At 39.7% G+C, this 17567-nt stretch overlaps 1 protein-coding gene across 1 annotated transcript; it reads left to right on the forward strand.

The window, feature by feature from the left end:
- The first annotated feature begins 6869 nt into the window (after nucleotides 1–6869).
- stard3nl (STARD3 N-terminal like) lies at nucleotides 6870–17553 on the forward strand. The gene is made up of 9 exons (XM_061979119.2): nucleotides 6870–7036; nucleotides 12881–13193; nucleotides 13266–13343; nucleotides 13411–13488; nucleotides 13580–13633; nucleotides 16824–16941; nucleotides 17026–17124; nucleotides 17187–17228; nucleotides 17302–17553. Exons 2-8 carry the CDS (start codon nucleotides 12996–12998, stop codon nucleotides 17225–17227), a joined length of 666 nt encoding a protein of 221 aa, XP_061835103.1. The 5' UTR covers nucleotides 6870–7036; nucleotides 12881–12995; the 3' UTR covers nucleotide 17228; nucleotides 17302–17553.
- The last annotated feature ends 14 nt before the right edge of the window (nucleotides 17554–17567 follow it).

Here is a 17567-nt window from a genome sequence, read left to right on the forward strand (position 1 = left end):
CTGGATGTGGGCAGATGCCAAGAACTCTGTAATCCACAAGCAAAAGAAAATTAAAATCAGGGAAGACCTGATGCAGCGCGACAGAGAAACAGGAGCCAAGATGTGCTTCTTGTGGAAGAAGCCAAAAAACAGATGAAAAAGCAGCCTTTATCGATGGAAATAAGTTAATATTTATTTATTTATTTACAGACAGACATAATTTTGTATTACATTATGGTTTCTTCTGTTAATATTAGAGTCCGTTCTGCAAAGAGGTCATCCCTAGAAGCACACAGCTTATGAACAGTCACCCACAGTTAAAATATACATCATCATATAATATACAAAATGCAGTCCAATACAATACATTTCAAATCTACCCCCCTAATACTCATTTACAATTTCATTTATGAATAAAAAAGGAATCTTTAAATCCACCAAATCAGTCTCAATATCCTATTATTCAAATTTGACTAAAATGTTGCATCTTGAAGATCTGCGATAATCTCATCAGACATACAGAGGTAAAGACCAAAATTACGCGACTAATGTGAATTCGTCAACCATAAGGGGTGTGCTAAATGTACAAAGCATAACATTGCAATGAATTTTGCTTAAGAAGCTTTTAAAAAATGTTTAAAGAATATGATCCTTTTATCGAGCTATCAATCCCATTCCAGATCACCAGGCCTCTACAGGCTATACTGAAGCTTGTACACTTTAGATGACGATTTTCCCTCTTAATAAAAGTTTACTTCTAGTGTTATATCTATGAGAAGTAGTGGCCACTGGAATGAGCTGGCAGAGTCTAGAATGTAATCCATATACTACGCTATACATAATACAAGCACTGTGGAATCTGTTGCACTCCGTAAACTTCAGAAGATTGTACCCATAAAAAAGAGGATTTGAGGAAGTTCTCTAAGTATCTAAAAAAGGCTCCAATCTTGTTAATTCCTTTTGAATGTGTAGCAAGATAATTCATATTTTATTATTTCATGTGTTCATATTTTATATTCATTATTTTTCAAATCCATCCATCTTTTTTTCCACCGCTTATCCGAGCAGTCTAAGCAGAGATGCACAGACTCTCTGTCCTCGGCCACCTCCTCTCATTCCACCAGGGGCACACTGAGGCGTTCCCAGGCCAGCCGTGGGACATAGTCCTCCAACGTGTCCTAGGTCTGCCCCGAGGCAAAAAAGTAAATCTGTTTTAGTACTTCATGTTTCACATCCCTTGTGAGCATCACAAATGGTTCATATTTTAGTACCACTTGTTGCTTATTCTTTTGGACTTTCAACGGCAGGTTCCGAATGTCATAATAATTGTATCTAAGTTATCACAAAACTTTGTGTTGCCATGAGTTCCCGGCGAGAAGACAAAAGCTGTCTTTGATCCTACCAAGAAGAAGGCTTGTAAAACTCCACTGTGTAGGATGGGAAGCAAAATGAAGGTGTTCTGTTTCTTTGATGTATTGTAATCCACAGAAAGATTTTGTCTTGACCCAAGAACTACAAAGCGGAGAGAAAGCACGACCTGCCTAAGGTCCAGGCACCTCTTCTTTGAACTGTTTTACGACCTCTTCTTTGAACTCTTTTTGACCTTTTCTTTGAACTGTTTTGTAATCAAAGGCGATGGCTGTTTACAACCCCCATCCCTTTAGAAACAGCTGTTGCCAAGTAATCAGGGAAAGTCCAAATAAAAGAGGAGGCCTACAATCTTTCGTCAGAGCGTGGTGACACTGTACAAGGGTACAGGTGTACGCGTTTCTCCTCATTGAGCCAAATTTAATTCTGTCTCTGTTTAATTCCTTGCTTCGTCTTGTTTAATAGATGTCATCAGTGTTTGAACATGACACCGAATGCCTATGTGAACAACAAGATTGTACCTTAACAACTTATTGCATCTGGTTATTGATGCAATGTTTGCATTTTTTAACCGAAAAATACCTCAAATAGTATACTGTGGTTTTGCACTTTTTGAAGCAAGTTTTCTACCTTTTCACTACAATTTTACTAACTATCTTTTTTTTTGTTTTCATATGGTCTTCTCTCTTTTTTCACTTAATTTGTGAGGGACACATAACATAAATGAAAGAAAGGCATTGTTTTTGTATTGTCAATATCAAAAGAAAGATGTATACTTTCTACAGGAAACACATTCAGGTAAAAAGATTAATCTTTTTAGAAACCACAGTGTGGAGGTTAATTTATTTTTAGTCATGGCTCCGATCACTCTTGTGGGGTCGCCATTTTGTGCGACAGGAATTTCAAGGGAAACATTTGTTGACTCACAATTTAGTTTGGAAGGAGGGTGGATCATAACGGTAGTGCAAACAAAATATTTATTTTTTTGTAACATCTATAGATGCAACGTTGCAGCTGCAAATGTCGAGCTTTTTGATAACGAAGCCAAAAATATACTACAAATGAACAGTCAATATACAACAGCGTATTTTATTTTTAGAGGAAATATTAATGAAGCCCCAAAACTCTTGACAGATTTCCACAAAGAATTGACAAATTTATTATCAACCCGATAATTAATCATTTCTGTGGTAAATTATCTCTGCGAGACCCTTTTAGGATTATTAATCCTGACTCAAATAATGCATTTACTTGGTTTTACAACAGGGGTGTCAAACGTACGGTCCACAGGCCAGATCAGGCCCCCGAACAAGTTTTATCCGGCCTGTGGGATGAGTTTGCCAAGTATAAAAATTTGCCGAAATTTTTGAATGAAAAAAACAGCTGTTTTAAATGTGTCCACTAAATGTTGCAATAGCAATTATTTGTATCTTTGTAGATTATGCTACATATGTAAAAAAATAAATATAACCACATTATGTTAGTGCACCAGTCGAGGAAAATGAGCAAACTACATAAATAACATACTGTAATTTGATTTTGATATTGTTTTTTTTATCTTGATAGATTAAAAATTAACACCAATGAGTTGACTGATGAACATTATCCTATAATTTATTCAGAAAGTATAAATAACGACAAATAAAGATACAATACTATTAACCGCAACATGTAAGTGTAAAAAACAACAACAACATTATGATGTGTACATTTTCAGAATGTGCTTGTTCTGTTTTTAAACAAAGAAAACAATCTGAAGTTGTCTTTATTTTTAAGTTATCGTGCCGTGAGTTTACCAGTCCGGCCCACCTGGGAGTAGATTTTTCTCCACGTGGCCCCCGATCTAAAATGAGTTTGACACCCCCGTTTTAGAAGGACATGTCCAGACTGTCAAGAGAGACCTGTGGTTGATTTCAGACTCCTTACTTCCTGTTATTTATTCCTGTGGGATGGCAACAGCGCCTCTAACTGAGCACGCTGGGATTTACTTATTATTATTACATGTAAGCATAGGGGGCAGAAAAAGTAATTCAGGATAATGGAAAAGAAATTGCTCTTTATTAAACAATAACGTGTACTGTGAATGTATTTATATGCAACTAAAACTGTGGTTACTTGAAAATCAAAACTGCACTCTTTAATGAATCTTGAAATCCACTGGATGTGTTGTATTATCACATGTAATTGACGTAATTGATAAATGTATTTTTAATGTATGGGTTGTTTTTTGTGGGGGATGTTGCTGGTGTTTAACCATTCTGCTTACATACACTTTATGTATGCAAATGTTGGGAAATAGTGCGTACATAATCATAACTGTATGCTAACCTGCGCAATACAACCTGCACACAAACACATCTGTTTGTGCAAAATAAGTGCAATAAGGCAATGTGAAATTTACACCAGCACTTTACAGACTTGTGAATTAGCCCTTTGTAATGGGCAATGTGCAATTATCTTCTAGTATATCTTAACACTCAAGCACTTGAGCACTTTAGCGCTTAAGCACTCTTACACTTAAATTTAACTTTCTATAGTCAGTTAATTGTTGGTCTGTCTTTAGTAATTTGATTTATTGTTTAATTTTTTTAGTCCCACTCCGCCGCTTATCCGAGTTCAGGTCGCGGGGGCAGCAGTCTAAGCACAGATGCCCAGACTTCCACAGAGGGGACACCGAGGCATTCCCAAGCCAGCTGTGAGACATAGTGCCTCCAACGTGTCCTAGGTCTGCCCCAGGGCCTCCTCCCGGCTGGACATGCCCAAAACACCTCAACAGGGAAGCGTCCAGGAGGCATCCGTAGTAGATGCCCGAGCCATTGTGGAGAATGCATATATGTTTAAGAGTTATTTCTTTATTCATAGTCAAGTTTAAATCAGCTAGTGTTTTTCCATTTGTAATCTATTTTTTCATTTTATGTCCGCAAATAAACTTTGTGTGTTACCTTGAAGTCTTGCACTGTAGGAGTTGGAGTACTCCCTTATATCTTATCTGTAGTAGAACAATGAGGCTGTATTCTTTTCCGGACAGGTGGGGGCTTTCTTCGGATGCAAGAAGTTGTCTTTTTCTTTTCAATGTTAGACCAATTCGAGAAGCTGATATGAATGTATTGATGTGGGCTGGTCTCCTGAAGCTTCAGTAAAATTGTTAATATTCCTATTCTGTCTTGATGGTCCTTCTTACTCTGCATATATGTCATCTGAAAGAATTTGGGATTGACCAGTGACTTTAATTCCCTGGGAGGGAAGACTGGTCAGACGCAACAATTGCATATATGTTTAAGATTTCTTTCTTTATTCATTCTCATGTTTAAAGCAAGAACTTTTAAACATATATGCATTTTCCACACCATCTAAGCTGGCTCCTCTCAACGTGAAGGAGGAGTGACTCTACTCTGAGTCTCTCCCGGATGACCGAGCTCTTCACCCTATCTCTGAGGGTGATCCCAAACATCCTGCAGAGACATCCTAATTTCTGCTGCTTGCATTCGCGACCTTGTCCTTTCGGTCATTACTAGCCCCACTGTACTTTCTATTATTATTGTTTTATTGTTGCATATGGCCTTGTTGTCCTGTTGTTTGGTGCTGTCCTGTGCCGCAGGAACAAAAGATGGAAATTAGCCAGTGGCTACAATCTTGCATATTTACACTTGTGTGTTCATCAATATGTACTACAGTATTAACTAACCAACTAGCAGACGATACATGCATGCATGCGTGTTTTCTTTTGTGGTTAAATATATAATGTATGATTTTCTGATATGATTGGAAGTAAGTTTGACTAAGGTCAAAGTGCACGTGTCCATCCGCGACTCTGCAGAGAGTTCCCAGGAAAGTGAGAACCCACAAGAACGTAGGTGTCGGGTTTAGGAGGAAGATTAAAGACATTAGCAACATCTGGTAGAAGGTCCACACATAGGGACAGAGGATAGTGGTCGGATGTCACCGGACCCTAATCGATCACAGGAGATAGGTTGACTAGTCAAGTAAATAAACTGAGTGGTGTACAGGCTGTCCGGCATCAAGATTTGACCCACAAGGAGAGGGGGGGTCTACAAGAAGTTGTATTTAAACACAGTGTTCCAACAGGACAGCAGAATGAAGAGATTTGGCACATTTTTTCTCCTACAGCTGCAGCTCTAGTCTGAGGCTCGCTGAAAGAAAATAAAGGTTTTTGTTCGACGATTCCTCTTGGCGTCTCCTTGGCTCATCACCCATCACACAATAATCAAATATACAAAACTTTTCTTTTAGTTTTTTTTGCGCAGCACTTTGTATTTGCCCCTTGCCTGTGTATGAAAAGTGCCATATTAATAAACGATTGATTTGATATCTGTCCAAATTCATCCAGGATGTTTCTCTACAATTATTTTTTTGTCATGTTCAAAAAGAGTCCCTTAACCGTTTTATTTGTAATACACTTTTTGATTTCGAAGAAGAAATTGTTCTGTTTTTACATTGTAAATTCAATCAAGATTTGGAGAATGGAGTCAAATTGTTATGTCTTCTTGGAAATGTTCATATTCATAAATCCAGAGCAATGTCATGCAAACCAAATATTTATTTTGGATTTTTCTGAATGGAAAAACAAATAAATAACTCACTAATAATAACACAGGAAAACAAAAAGGTCATGGTAACCTCCCATGTTCTGAAATAAATTATAAAAACGATTACCATCAAAGCGTGGCCGTGTCAGCAACCTGGGTTCGTGGTTCGATCCGAACCTTCTACGAACTTCGTCACGTCCGTTGTGTCCTTGAGCAAGACACTTCACCCTTGCTCCTGATTGATTGATTGATTGAGACTTTTATTAGTAGATTGCAAAGTACAGTACATATTACGTACAATGACCACTAAATGGTAACACCCGAATAAGTTTTTCAACTTGTTTAAGTCGGGGTCCACGTTAATCAATTCATGGTATAAATATATACTATCAGCATAATACAGTAATCACACAAGTTAATCATCAGAGTATATACATTGAATTATTTACAATATGGGTCGTGGTTAGCGCCTTGCATGGCAGCTCCCGCCAACAGTGTGTGTGAATGGGTGAATGTGGAAATAGTGTCAAAGCGCTTTGAGCACCTTGAAGGTAGAAAAGCGCTAAACAGTATAACCCAAAGAAAAATGTAATAATGTGTAGCTAGCTAGATACTTTTATTTGCTTTTTATTTGTTTGTGTCCCTCGCACGTATTTGTTATTTATTTTTGTTTTATTTCTTATGTGTGTGTATTAACATTTCTTGTTAATGCATTAAATACATGGATATTGTTACTTTCATTGTTAAATGTGTTACTGAAAAAATGTGGGTGGGGAAAAGCCTTGAGTTTGACAGCGAGCTAAGTTACAAACACGTACAAATGCCACCTTTACCTTTTATAAGACGCTCACTGCTGCCACATAAAACGTATTATTTCTTGTTTGTGAGATAAATCCTCGGCATTCAGCTCAATTTGAGCCCAAACGCAGCAAGCAGACGCGAGAATCATTCGTTTCCGATTAAAACTTCAAATCCCAGAACACACCGCGGTGCCCACTTCCGATCCACGAGCCAGGGCGGAAACAAATGATTCTTGTGTCTGCTTGCTGCGTTTGGGCTCAAATTGAGCTGAACCTGCTCTGGATTTATTTCACAATCAAGACATGTTGTATGTGGCAGCAATGCCGAGCGTCTTATAAAAGGTAAATATGATATTTGAACGTATTTATAGCTTCTAGTTTGCTGTCAAACCGTGACGATGGAATCTTTTGAGTTTGTTCAGTTTCGTTTCGGCCCACGGAAACCCAGCTAACATCCTCAATGTGCACCTGTGATCTTGAAGATAAACTCATGAAGATAAGGACATGATGATAAGAATATGGTTGTATTGACATAATGAGCGCGCATTAATGAGAAACCTTTGAAAAATATTTAATGTTAAGTTGTCTTATAAGAAGCTCTTCTCCTTACCTCACAAATGATAGCTGAGAAATGAAAAACACTAAACTGACTTTTCTGAAATGATATATGACAAATTATTATGACAAAGAGACATGACATTCGGACAAATGGCTGATTAAAAGATCACAACATATCATATTAAGCTAGCAAGCGCTCCCTCTATTGCTTGGATTCAAAATGACGTCACTCCTGGCTCACGTCGGGCTCATTGAACACGCGTGGTGGTCAAACGGGTAAGAGGCGCCATTTAGCCTTTCTTGTAGATAAATGCCCTATGCTTGCGTTGTTTTCTGCTGTACGGACCGATTAAATCGCAAAAAGGATAAACGTGTTTTCAGATTTTATTGTTTATTGAATTGATCCCCATTTTCTGTGTGGAGTTTGCATGTTCTCCCCGTGACTGCGTGGGTTCCCTCCGGGTACTCCGGTTTCCTCCCACCTCCAAAGACATGCACCTGGGGATAGGTTGATTGGCAACACTAAATTGGCCCTAGTGTGTGAATGTGAGTGTGAATGTTGTCTGTCTATCTGTGTTGGCCCTGCGATGAGATGGCGACATGTCCAGGGTGTACGCTGCCTTCCGCCCGATTGTAGATGAGATAGGCTCCAGCGACCCCGAAGTGAAATATAAGCGGTAGAAATGGATGGATGGATAGCTGACGCCAAGGCGACTGCTAGTCTTCCTGGGGTCCATATAGGAGCATACAAAATAAAAATACAAATAATTCATACATTACCAAATATACAAAGGAAAAATACAACATAAGATAAAAAAAAAGCTAGTTAAACCCAGTATTCAAAATTCACGTCATGTGGGCAGCTGCAATAGATGTATCTTCAAATCTGTCTTGAATGACAATTTACTTTGTGAGAGATTAATGTGAGATGGCAACCGATTCCAGAATGAGTTCCTCGAGAGGTAATCAAGAAGGGCGGAAGAGTGCAGGATTTGATGAAACAAGACAACAAAAGTACCACACATTCCAGTCCAAGGGAGCAGAGCCAAAGAAGTGACCACTCTGTTAAAGGTTTCTTTGATCTACTTTTACAGGCCTCAAATTTTAATTTTTTAAGGTCAAGGCCTTAAAGGAGGTCTCATATTTTAGGGCACCGAGGCAAACATTTTCTTCTTTCCAGGCAGGGGCTCCAAAGCATGCATGCATACATATACAGGTTTTTTTTTAAATTCATTATTAATATAAACTTCTCAGCTTTTTGTAATTTCATGATGCCTTTATCTCTATTTTTACCATTTAATAGAGGGAAATGATTGATTAACGTGGACCCCGACTTCAACAAGTTGGAAAACTTATTCGGGTGTTACCATTTAGTGGTCAATTGTACGAAATATGTACTGTACTGTGCAATCTACTAATAAAAGTCTCAATCAATCATATTCAAGTATTTTTATTTTTTTAAAGGTATGTACATTTAGATGATGTATCGGGACATATCCATTAAGAGTTTGAGCAGAAATATGTCGTATAGGAATTAACTATACACAATAAAACATTAACAAAATGATGTGTCAAATGTTTTTTAACGTAATACCCTTTGTGACATAAAAAACCCCACAAGTAATGTAAAAAAAAACATGGCGTTTACTTTTTGATATCAAAATAAAACACAAAGCAGTTTGGCTAATGAAGATAAAGTCTAATAAACAAGATGTGTTCTTCTCTAACGCCCCATTGTGGTTCAGTACAACAGTTTGGCCAACAACAACAAAAAACAGGAGTGACAGTGTTTCCTCACCTCATTAACTCTGTCACAGCAGCTAATGGACGCTGTATTGACAAAATGAAAGCAACATTGTATAGTTTTTCTCCTTCGCTGTATAGTTTTAGTGTGGGGACAAGTGTCTCCAATATTGTCCACACCTGTCTCCATCTAAACTCACGGCAGGAAGCGAGGGAAAATGACTGTAGTGTCCCGGAAGAGTTGGTGCTGCAAGGAATTCTGGGAATGTGTTCTGTTGTGTTTATGTTGTGTTGCGGTGCAAATATTCTCCCGAAATTTAATTGGCATTGTTGTTTAGTGTGGTCCCACTTTATGGCACAGGCTTATGACAGTGTTGGCGTTGTTTATACGGCCACCCTTAGTTTGACTAAGTATATTTCGCGGGGTACCTCCTGTAGCAATGTTAATGCTAATAGTTCGCTATGATTAAGAAGTCAAACAACATTAGTGAGCATGGGCCTGGCTGGTGTTGCCTGAAGCGCAGTAACAACTGACAGATCTGGGATTTTTTTTGTGCAAATTATCATTATGCTTTGCACAAATAGATGTCTTGTCCATTAACAAGTAAAAAGTCAAGGGCGGACACGGCAAGTTGTTACCGCGAAAGATGGTCAATTTTTTAGGGCATTACGGCAAATGAGAGGGTGGTCGCGGCATTTGCCGTGGTTAAATTCGAGCCCTGCTTTTAACATTTAGTGTTTCCCATTTAAGTATTATCTTGATAATATTTGTAGTTCCTAAGGCAGATTTTTGCTACAAGTGTTCCGTAAAGCACCAACTCGGCAAGTCTAAATAAAAGAACCTAAAAGAGTTAAGCTTTTGCCAAAGGCAGCAATCATAAATGAAGCCTTCAGCACATACACAATGTTGACACCTATAGTTATATTTTGATAAAGACGGGGGAAACGCACATTCTCGTAAACGGCGCCTGCAACAGCAAGGGCTGGCAACAATCATGGCAGTAAACGTGAAGTTAAATCATGAAATGCAACCTTACCCGAGCAAAAACGATGCACGTTTATCCGGAAGAGTCTTGATAACAATGTCCTTGACCCAGCCACACACACAAAAGTTGTAGACCTCCATGCTTTTCCAAGTTTTCATCTGTTTTGTCGTGTAGAATGATGCCAGAAAAACAATATAGTTCGATATGTTTGGGAACTCCACCGACGAATAATCCTCTTTTACTCAACAAATCCTTTTTTTTTTGGATAAATTATAGGGAGCTATTTAATTGCATAGTTGGATTTTTTGCTCATATCTGCTTTTTGCAGGATTATGTAGACCTCTTGTGTACTCAGTCCGCAGGCTGCTTGCTGTACAACAGCCATCTTAGCTTGGTTGACCACCACTAGTTTTTACTTCCGGGAAGAAATTACTTGTCGGATTACTTGCCCCTGTTGTGTCCCGGTTCCAAGCAATAGGGCTTGAAAGTGTGACGTAGTAAAGGCAATGAATTGTGCGTGGTGCTGGTCCTCATAATAGCGTATTTACATGGCTGAATGAATGCAAGAATCTGTGCTAAAGTTTTTTTTTTTTTAGTAAGCTCCAAAGATGGTGCAAACGTGCAGCATTGTTAACTGCCGCAATCTTTGTCATGATCGCTTCAGGGGAAAATAAGGATTTTGTGAGATTTTTCTCATTTCCAGCAGTGAAAACAAAGCCAAGGAACTAAGCTATCATCTGAGTGCTTAGCACTCAGCATCAAGGGTTGGAATTGGGGGTTAAATCACCAAAAATGATTCCCGGGCGCGGCACCGCTGCTGCCCACTGCTCCCCTCACCTCCCAGGGGGTGAACAAGGGGATGGGTCAAATGCAGAGGACAAATTTCACCACACCTAGTGTGTGTGTGTGACAATCATTGGTACTTTAACTTTAACTTAACTATCAGCTAACTATCATCTAAAGGTTAAGAGAATCTGGAGAAATCACTGCACGTAAGCAGCAAGGCCGAAAAACCAACACTGAATGCCCGTGACCTTCGATCCCTCAGGTGGTACTGCATCAAAAACGGACATCAGTGTGTAAAGGATATCACCACATGGGCTCAGGAACACTTCAGAAAACCACTGTCAGTAACTACAGTTCGTCGCTACATCTGTAAGTGCAAGTTAAAACTCTACTATGCAAAGCGAAAGCCATTTATCAACACCCAGAAACGCAGCCGGCTTCGCTGGGCCCGAGCTCATCTAAGATGGACTGATGCAAAGTGGAAAAGTGTTCTGTGGTCTGACGAGTCCACATTTCAAATTGTTTTTGGAAACCGTGGAGGAAAAGAACCATCCGGACTGGTATAGGCGCAAAGTTCAAAAGCCAGCATTTGTGATGGTGTTTTAGCGTCGAAGGCATGGGTAACTTACACATCTGGGGACGGCGTGGCGAAGTTGAGAGAGTGGCCGTGCCAGCAACCTGAGGGTTCTTGGTTCGATCCCCACCTTCTACCAACCTCATCACGTCTGTTGTGTCCTTGAGCAAGACACTTCACCCTTGCTCCTGATGGGTCGTGGTTAGTGCCTTGCATGGCAGCTCCCGCCATCAGTGTGTGAATGTGTGTGTGTGAATGGGGAAATAGTGTCAAAGCGCTTTGAGTTCCTAAAAAAAGAAAAGGTAGAAAAGCAAGGCACCATTAATGCTGAAAGGTACATACAGGTTTTGGAGCAACATATGTTCCCATCCAAACAACGTTATCATGGACGCTCCTGCTTATTTCAGCAAGACAATGCCAAGCCACATTCTGCACGTGTTATAACAGCGTGGCTTCGTGGTAAAAGAGTGCGGGTACTAGACTGGCCTGCCTGTAGTCCAGACCTGTCTCCCATTGAAAATGTGTGGCGCATTATGAAGCCTAAAACACCACAACAGAGACCCCGGACTGTTGAACAACTTGAGCTGTACATCAAGCAAGAATGGGAAATAATTCCACCTGAAAAGCTTCAAAAATTGGTCTCCTCAGTTCCCAAACATTTACTGAGTGTTGTTAAAAGGAAAGGCCATGTAACACAGTGGTAAAAATTCCCCTGTGCCAACTTTTTTGCAAAGTGTTGCTGCTAAATTCTAAGTTAATGATTATATGCAAAAAAAAATTAAGTTTCTCAGTTCGAACATTAAATATCTTGTCTTTGCAGTCTATTCAACTGAATATAAGTTGAAAAGGATTTGCAAATCATTGTATTCTGTTTTTATTTACGAATTACACAACGTGCTGGTTTTGTGTGTGTGTGTGTGTATGTATATATATATATATATATATATATAGATAGATAGATAGATAGGTTTGGTCCACACCACAGTTTGTTCCTCCCGCCATGGTTCTTCCTCACTGGCGACATATGAGACTTATTTATGACACTTTTGAGCATGTCTGTTTATCGGCTAAGGAAGGATAGTAGATTTTTAGAAAAAACTCTTTGTTCAAAAATTAATGCACCAAAATCAGTGTTGTTATGAAATATTGACCTATTTGAGGCTCATCTAAACTATTCCACTTTGCAACTTGTTTTTGGAAATTACGCATATTTTGTTTTTCCCATCATAAAAAATGTTCATGTTTTTTTTTTTTTACAAAATGAGTATAAAACACACAAAACAAATTACAAATATATGCCAACTTTATATGTACGAATAGGTCCGAAGCTGTTGAAGAATTTAAAGCGTTGGAATTTAAAAAAAAAAATATTATGTGACTTACTTCCTCCAGTTTGTTGCTCTCTTTCACATTAGCTTTGGCCAACAAAAATGGCTACCGGGGCCCCACAAAGCATTGCGAAATCACATGGTGTGATTGTATGGGAAGTAAGTGCTATGCTCTTTTGTCATGACACGTTAGCGTGTGTTTCTCCTGCAGCCTACAGATGGCGCCGGGTCACATTCAGCTCACCCAAAAAAGAGCACGTTGAGCCACTTCCTCACAAAACACCAGCGGGCGGGGCCGACACTGCCAGAAGGGGCGTGGTCAAAAGATGGAGAGCCGATGCAGCAGCAGCGCCGACTCCAGGCAGGGGGTCCGCGTGGTGGTCAACTCCACGTCCATGTCAGCGCGCGTGGACTCGTATGAGGCGGCGGAGAAGAAGTGCATCTCAGACGTCAGGAGGACCTTCTGCCTTTTCGTCACCTTTGACCTTCTGTTCATCACCTTGCTGTGGATCATCGAGCTTAACGTGAGAAAACAAAATGGAGTTTAAACATCGCGCTCGGGTTGGTTTTTAATGACAACTGCTCTTATGCACCAGGTGAACGGCGGCATTCCCAAGCAGTTGGATCAAGAAGTCCTCCATTATGACTACCACGCCTCCTTCTTTGACATTTTTGTAAGACCGTCTTAACGAGAACAGGTGACCACGACACACTCACTTCCTGTCGCTTGCCTCCTCACAGCTGCTGGCCGTGTTCAGGTTCGCCTCGCTCATCCTGGCCTACGCCGTCTGCAGGCTGCGTCACTGGTGGGCCATAGCGGTCAGTGCTGACCACTCCCTTCATTATTGACGTACAACATACTTGTTTACGTTAAAAAGTCACATGCTGACTTCTGATTGTGTCTTGACAGATCACCACCGCGCTCTGCTGCGCCTTCCTGATTGTCAAAGTCATTTTATCCAAGGTACGCTGACTCACTCATGATTCATTTGGAATATTACCACCTTACCAGGAATTCCACATTTTCCCGGATTTTTCCCTATTAAAAGATGAACGGATAAATGCTTAAATTTCCCACATTTTCCAACCGTTTCTCCATCAAAATGTTCCACCTATTCAGGACAATCGGGCCGTCTATTTTTATATATTTCCGTAACACTTATTCTCTATTAAAAAGTGTTATTAGTTCCACATTTTTCTACCGATTCGAACCGTTCCACTTCCAAAGACAAAATGCTCTTTGCTAATGTTAGTCACTTGTGTTAGGATTCTCCCTTTTAGGAGGGCAGAGTCCTCCCAGGTCCTTTTGTTCTAAGTAGGGTTGTACGGTATACCGGTACTAGTATAGTACCGCGAAACTAATCAATCGTATTCGGTACAATACCGCCTTTAAAAAGTTCTGGCCCCCGCCCCTCCGTCATCGTCACGTTGTGTCATTGCATGTGACGAGCATGTTCAACAGCGCACACACACGGCGTACTTACAAGCAGACACAGTGTGTAGACAGAAAAGGGAGAACGAACGCATTTTGGCTTAAAAACTAACGATAAAGGTGAAGTTATAACACTGAAACACTCCCAGGAAAAGGTGCTTTAAGACATGGCTAGCTAGCGGCTAACGTCCATCTGTAGTGTTTTAGCTACTTCTAAATCACTAATCCTCGCCTCCATGGCGACAAATAAAGTAAGTTTCTTACAAGTATCATCCCTGCAGGACGAGGAATAGCTAAACATGCTTCACTACACACCGTAGCTCACCGGCGTCAAAATGTAAACAAACGCCAATGGTGGATCTACACCTGACATCCACTGTAAAGATACCAAGTAAAAGAGCGTATCTAGTCGATACTACTATGATTACGTTGATTATTTTTTTTGGCATTACAAAATCTTCTTTCGTTTAAAAAAAAAAAAAAATGTATATTATGTTTATAAACGTAGGAAATACGTCCCTGGACACATGACTTTGAATATGATCAATGTATGATCCTGTAACTACTTGGTATCTGATCGATACTCAAATTTGTGTTATTATCCAAAACTAATGTAAAGTATCAAACAACAGAAGAATAAGTAATTATTACATTTTAACAGAAGTGTAGATAGAACATGTTAAAAGAGAAAGTAAGCAGATATTAACAGTAAATAAACAAGTAGATTAATAATTCATTTCTACTTAATAATGTTGACAAAATTATAGAATGGAAAATGACACAATATTATCCAAGGTGTACTCCTAGCCTTTCGCCCGAATGCAGCTGAGATAGGCTCCAGCACCCCCCGCGACCCCGAAAGAGACAAGCGGTAGAAAATGGATGGATGGATGGATGTTACTGCATATATCAGTAGCTAAATTAGGAGCCTTTGTTTGCTTACATACTACTAAAAGACAAAATCACTATTTTATTTAAAGACAAACTTGCAATAAGAAACATATGTTTAATGTACCCTAAGATTACAACGCAGATTACAACCATTGAAATACTTTGTATAGTTCAAGACTTACGGTCATTTGAAAACATCACTGCTCATCATAATGGCGGCTACAGTTTCCATCTTAAAAGGTCTAAAATAATTATTTGGGAATGTCCGGCGGGCCAGATTGAAAAGCTCAACTCCTGGGCCTTAATTTGCCCAGGTCTGGTCTACACCTGTTAACTCTTAGCATGATAGCTTATTTAGCAAATTCTACAGGTATACACCTCAGAGCCATATCATTTGGCATGTTAACATTAGCTAATTTTGCAGTACGCACCTCGGCGTCATATATTTTGTTACTTAACTCGGTCTGGTTGACTTACTACTTGTTGGCATTTCAGTTCAGCTCTTCAGCATTCACATGCAATGTTTGTCAAAATTGCTGTGCCAAATAATAATACAAATCCAATTAATAAAGTCAAATGGAAATAAGGCAACAAGAGAAGTATCCCACACTTCTCTTTTGCAAAGTAAATCTGTACAGCAGATTTGTGCGTCTACATCGACAATATGATTTGCCTGAGTAACTGGACAGGACAACAACAAAAATAGCATATTCTAGCAATTTATATTATCACCATTATTAATTTGGGTGTAACGATACATGTATTGGTAACTGTGAAGTGAATTCTATTTATATAGCGCTTTTCTCTAGTGACTCAAAGAACTTTACATAGTGAAACCTATTATCCAAGTTATATTTTTAACCCAGTGTGGGTGGCACTGGGAGCAGGTGGGTGAAGTGTCTCGCTCAATGACACAACAGCTGTGCCTAGGATGGCAGAAGCGGGGATCGAACCTAGAACCCTCAGGTTGCTGGCACATCCGCTCTACCAACCGAGCTACGCTGCCCCTGTAATTGCATTTTACAGATTGCCCAACCAGTATTAGGTGAGGGACAGTTTTAGGTGAGCTGATCAGTTTCTTCTTGTCGTCCCAAAAACCTGTTTAAAATCCAGAGGTGATCGTGCATTTTCTGCTGTGCCTCCAAAACTTTGGAACAATATCCCTATTGTTATTCGGACGGCTCCCTCTTTAATGACTTTTAAATCACGTCTTAAAACATTTTTTTACTCTTTGGCTTTCAAACCAGCATAAGAGTTGTGATTTTAGTCTATTTTATTTTCTCTGAAGTATTTTATGTATTTACTCATTTATAGTTAAATGTTTTATATTACTGACTCTTTTAGTATGTATGTCTTAACTTCTGTGCAACACTTTGTGAAACTTCTATTGTTTTTTGAAATGTACTATACAAATAAAGTGGATTGGATTGGATTGGACAGGAAGAAAAAAAAAATAATGAAAAGTTTAGAAAGTTGTATTTCTATGAGAAAATACTGAGGTTTTACGAGAAAAGTCATTATGGACAAAAACAATTTTGAAAAATAAAAGTGAAGATTTTACAAAAAAAGCTCCTAATTTTTCAAGAATAAATGTGTTATTAGGGGGGGAAAAGCTGCAAATTTTAATGGTGAACATATTTTATATTAATGCACTGTTCATTTAAAAAAAATTTGATTTAAATAATGTTATTCCCTTATTGTACCCACAATAAACATACCAAACCCGGATTATGGCATATGGCCATGCCCATAATAATATCACTTACATGTCTGGATGGGTGCTGCTCTTTCAAATGGAACCAAATGAAATGTTTATCTTCCTGTGTGTCAGCTGCTGTCTCAGGGAGCTTTCGGGTACCTGCTGCCCATCATCTCCTTCGTTCTGGCCTGGATAGAAACATGGCTGCTGGACTTTAAGGTTCTTCCTCAGGAGGCAGAAGATGACAACAGTGAGTGATGCCGTCGCTCCCTTCTCGTATAAAGACCACAATGTACTCCTGTCGACATAGCCACCTCATCTTCTGTCCTCACAGGGTTCCAGTCCTTTTTGGACGCTAGTGAGCGAGCGCCTCTCTTGTATCCCGGTCCCATGTCTGAGGGGCAGTTCTACTCGCCGCCCGAGTCCGTGGCAGGTCAGCTCCCCCTAGTGCAAGTTGGTGTGACAACAGCTCACGTGTGCTTCTTGTGCTTTCAGACACTGACGAGGACCTAGATGACAAACAAGGACTCTTTTAAGGTAGCACTGATGCATGCTGGGAGGACATTCCTTACTGATGATTACGTCTTCGTCATTTTTCTCTTTCTGCCAGGATGTCCTCGGAGGAAGTTATTGGTCTGCTTTGCAGGGAAAACTGCGCCTTACGCTTTGTGACATTTGAATGTCGCACACAAGAACGCTAGAGGAATTAGAAGAGGTCAATGAAGCCATGTTGACGTCCTCGATAAGCTATTAGAGAAGATACGCTTTGCTCTGCATGAAAGGAAGACGCTGAGGCCAGTCAGACGTTCCCCTCCACAAGAAATGCGCAGCCTTTCCAAAATAAAAGTGTCAAGAAGGTGAAGACGTGTGACGTTG

Source organism: Nerophis lumbriciformis, linkage group LG19 (assembly GCF_033978685.3).
Source record: "Nerophis lumbriciformis linkage group LG19, RoL_Nlum_v2.1, whole genome shotgun sequence".
Taxonomy (NCBI): Eukaryota; Metazoa; Chordata; class Actinopteri; order Syngnathiformes; family Syngnathidae; genus Nerophis; species Nerophis lumbriciformis.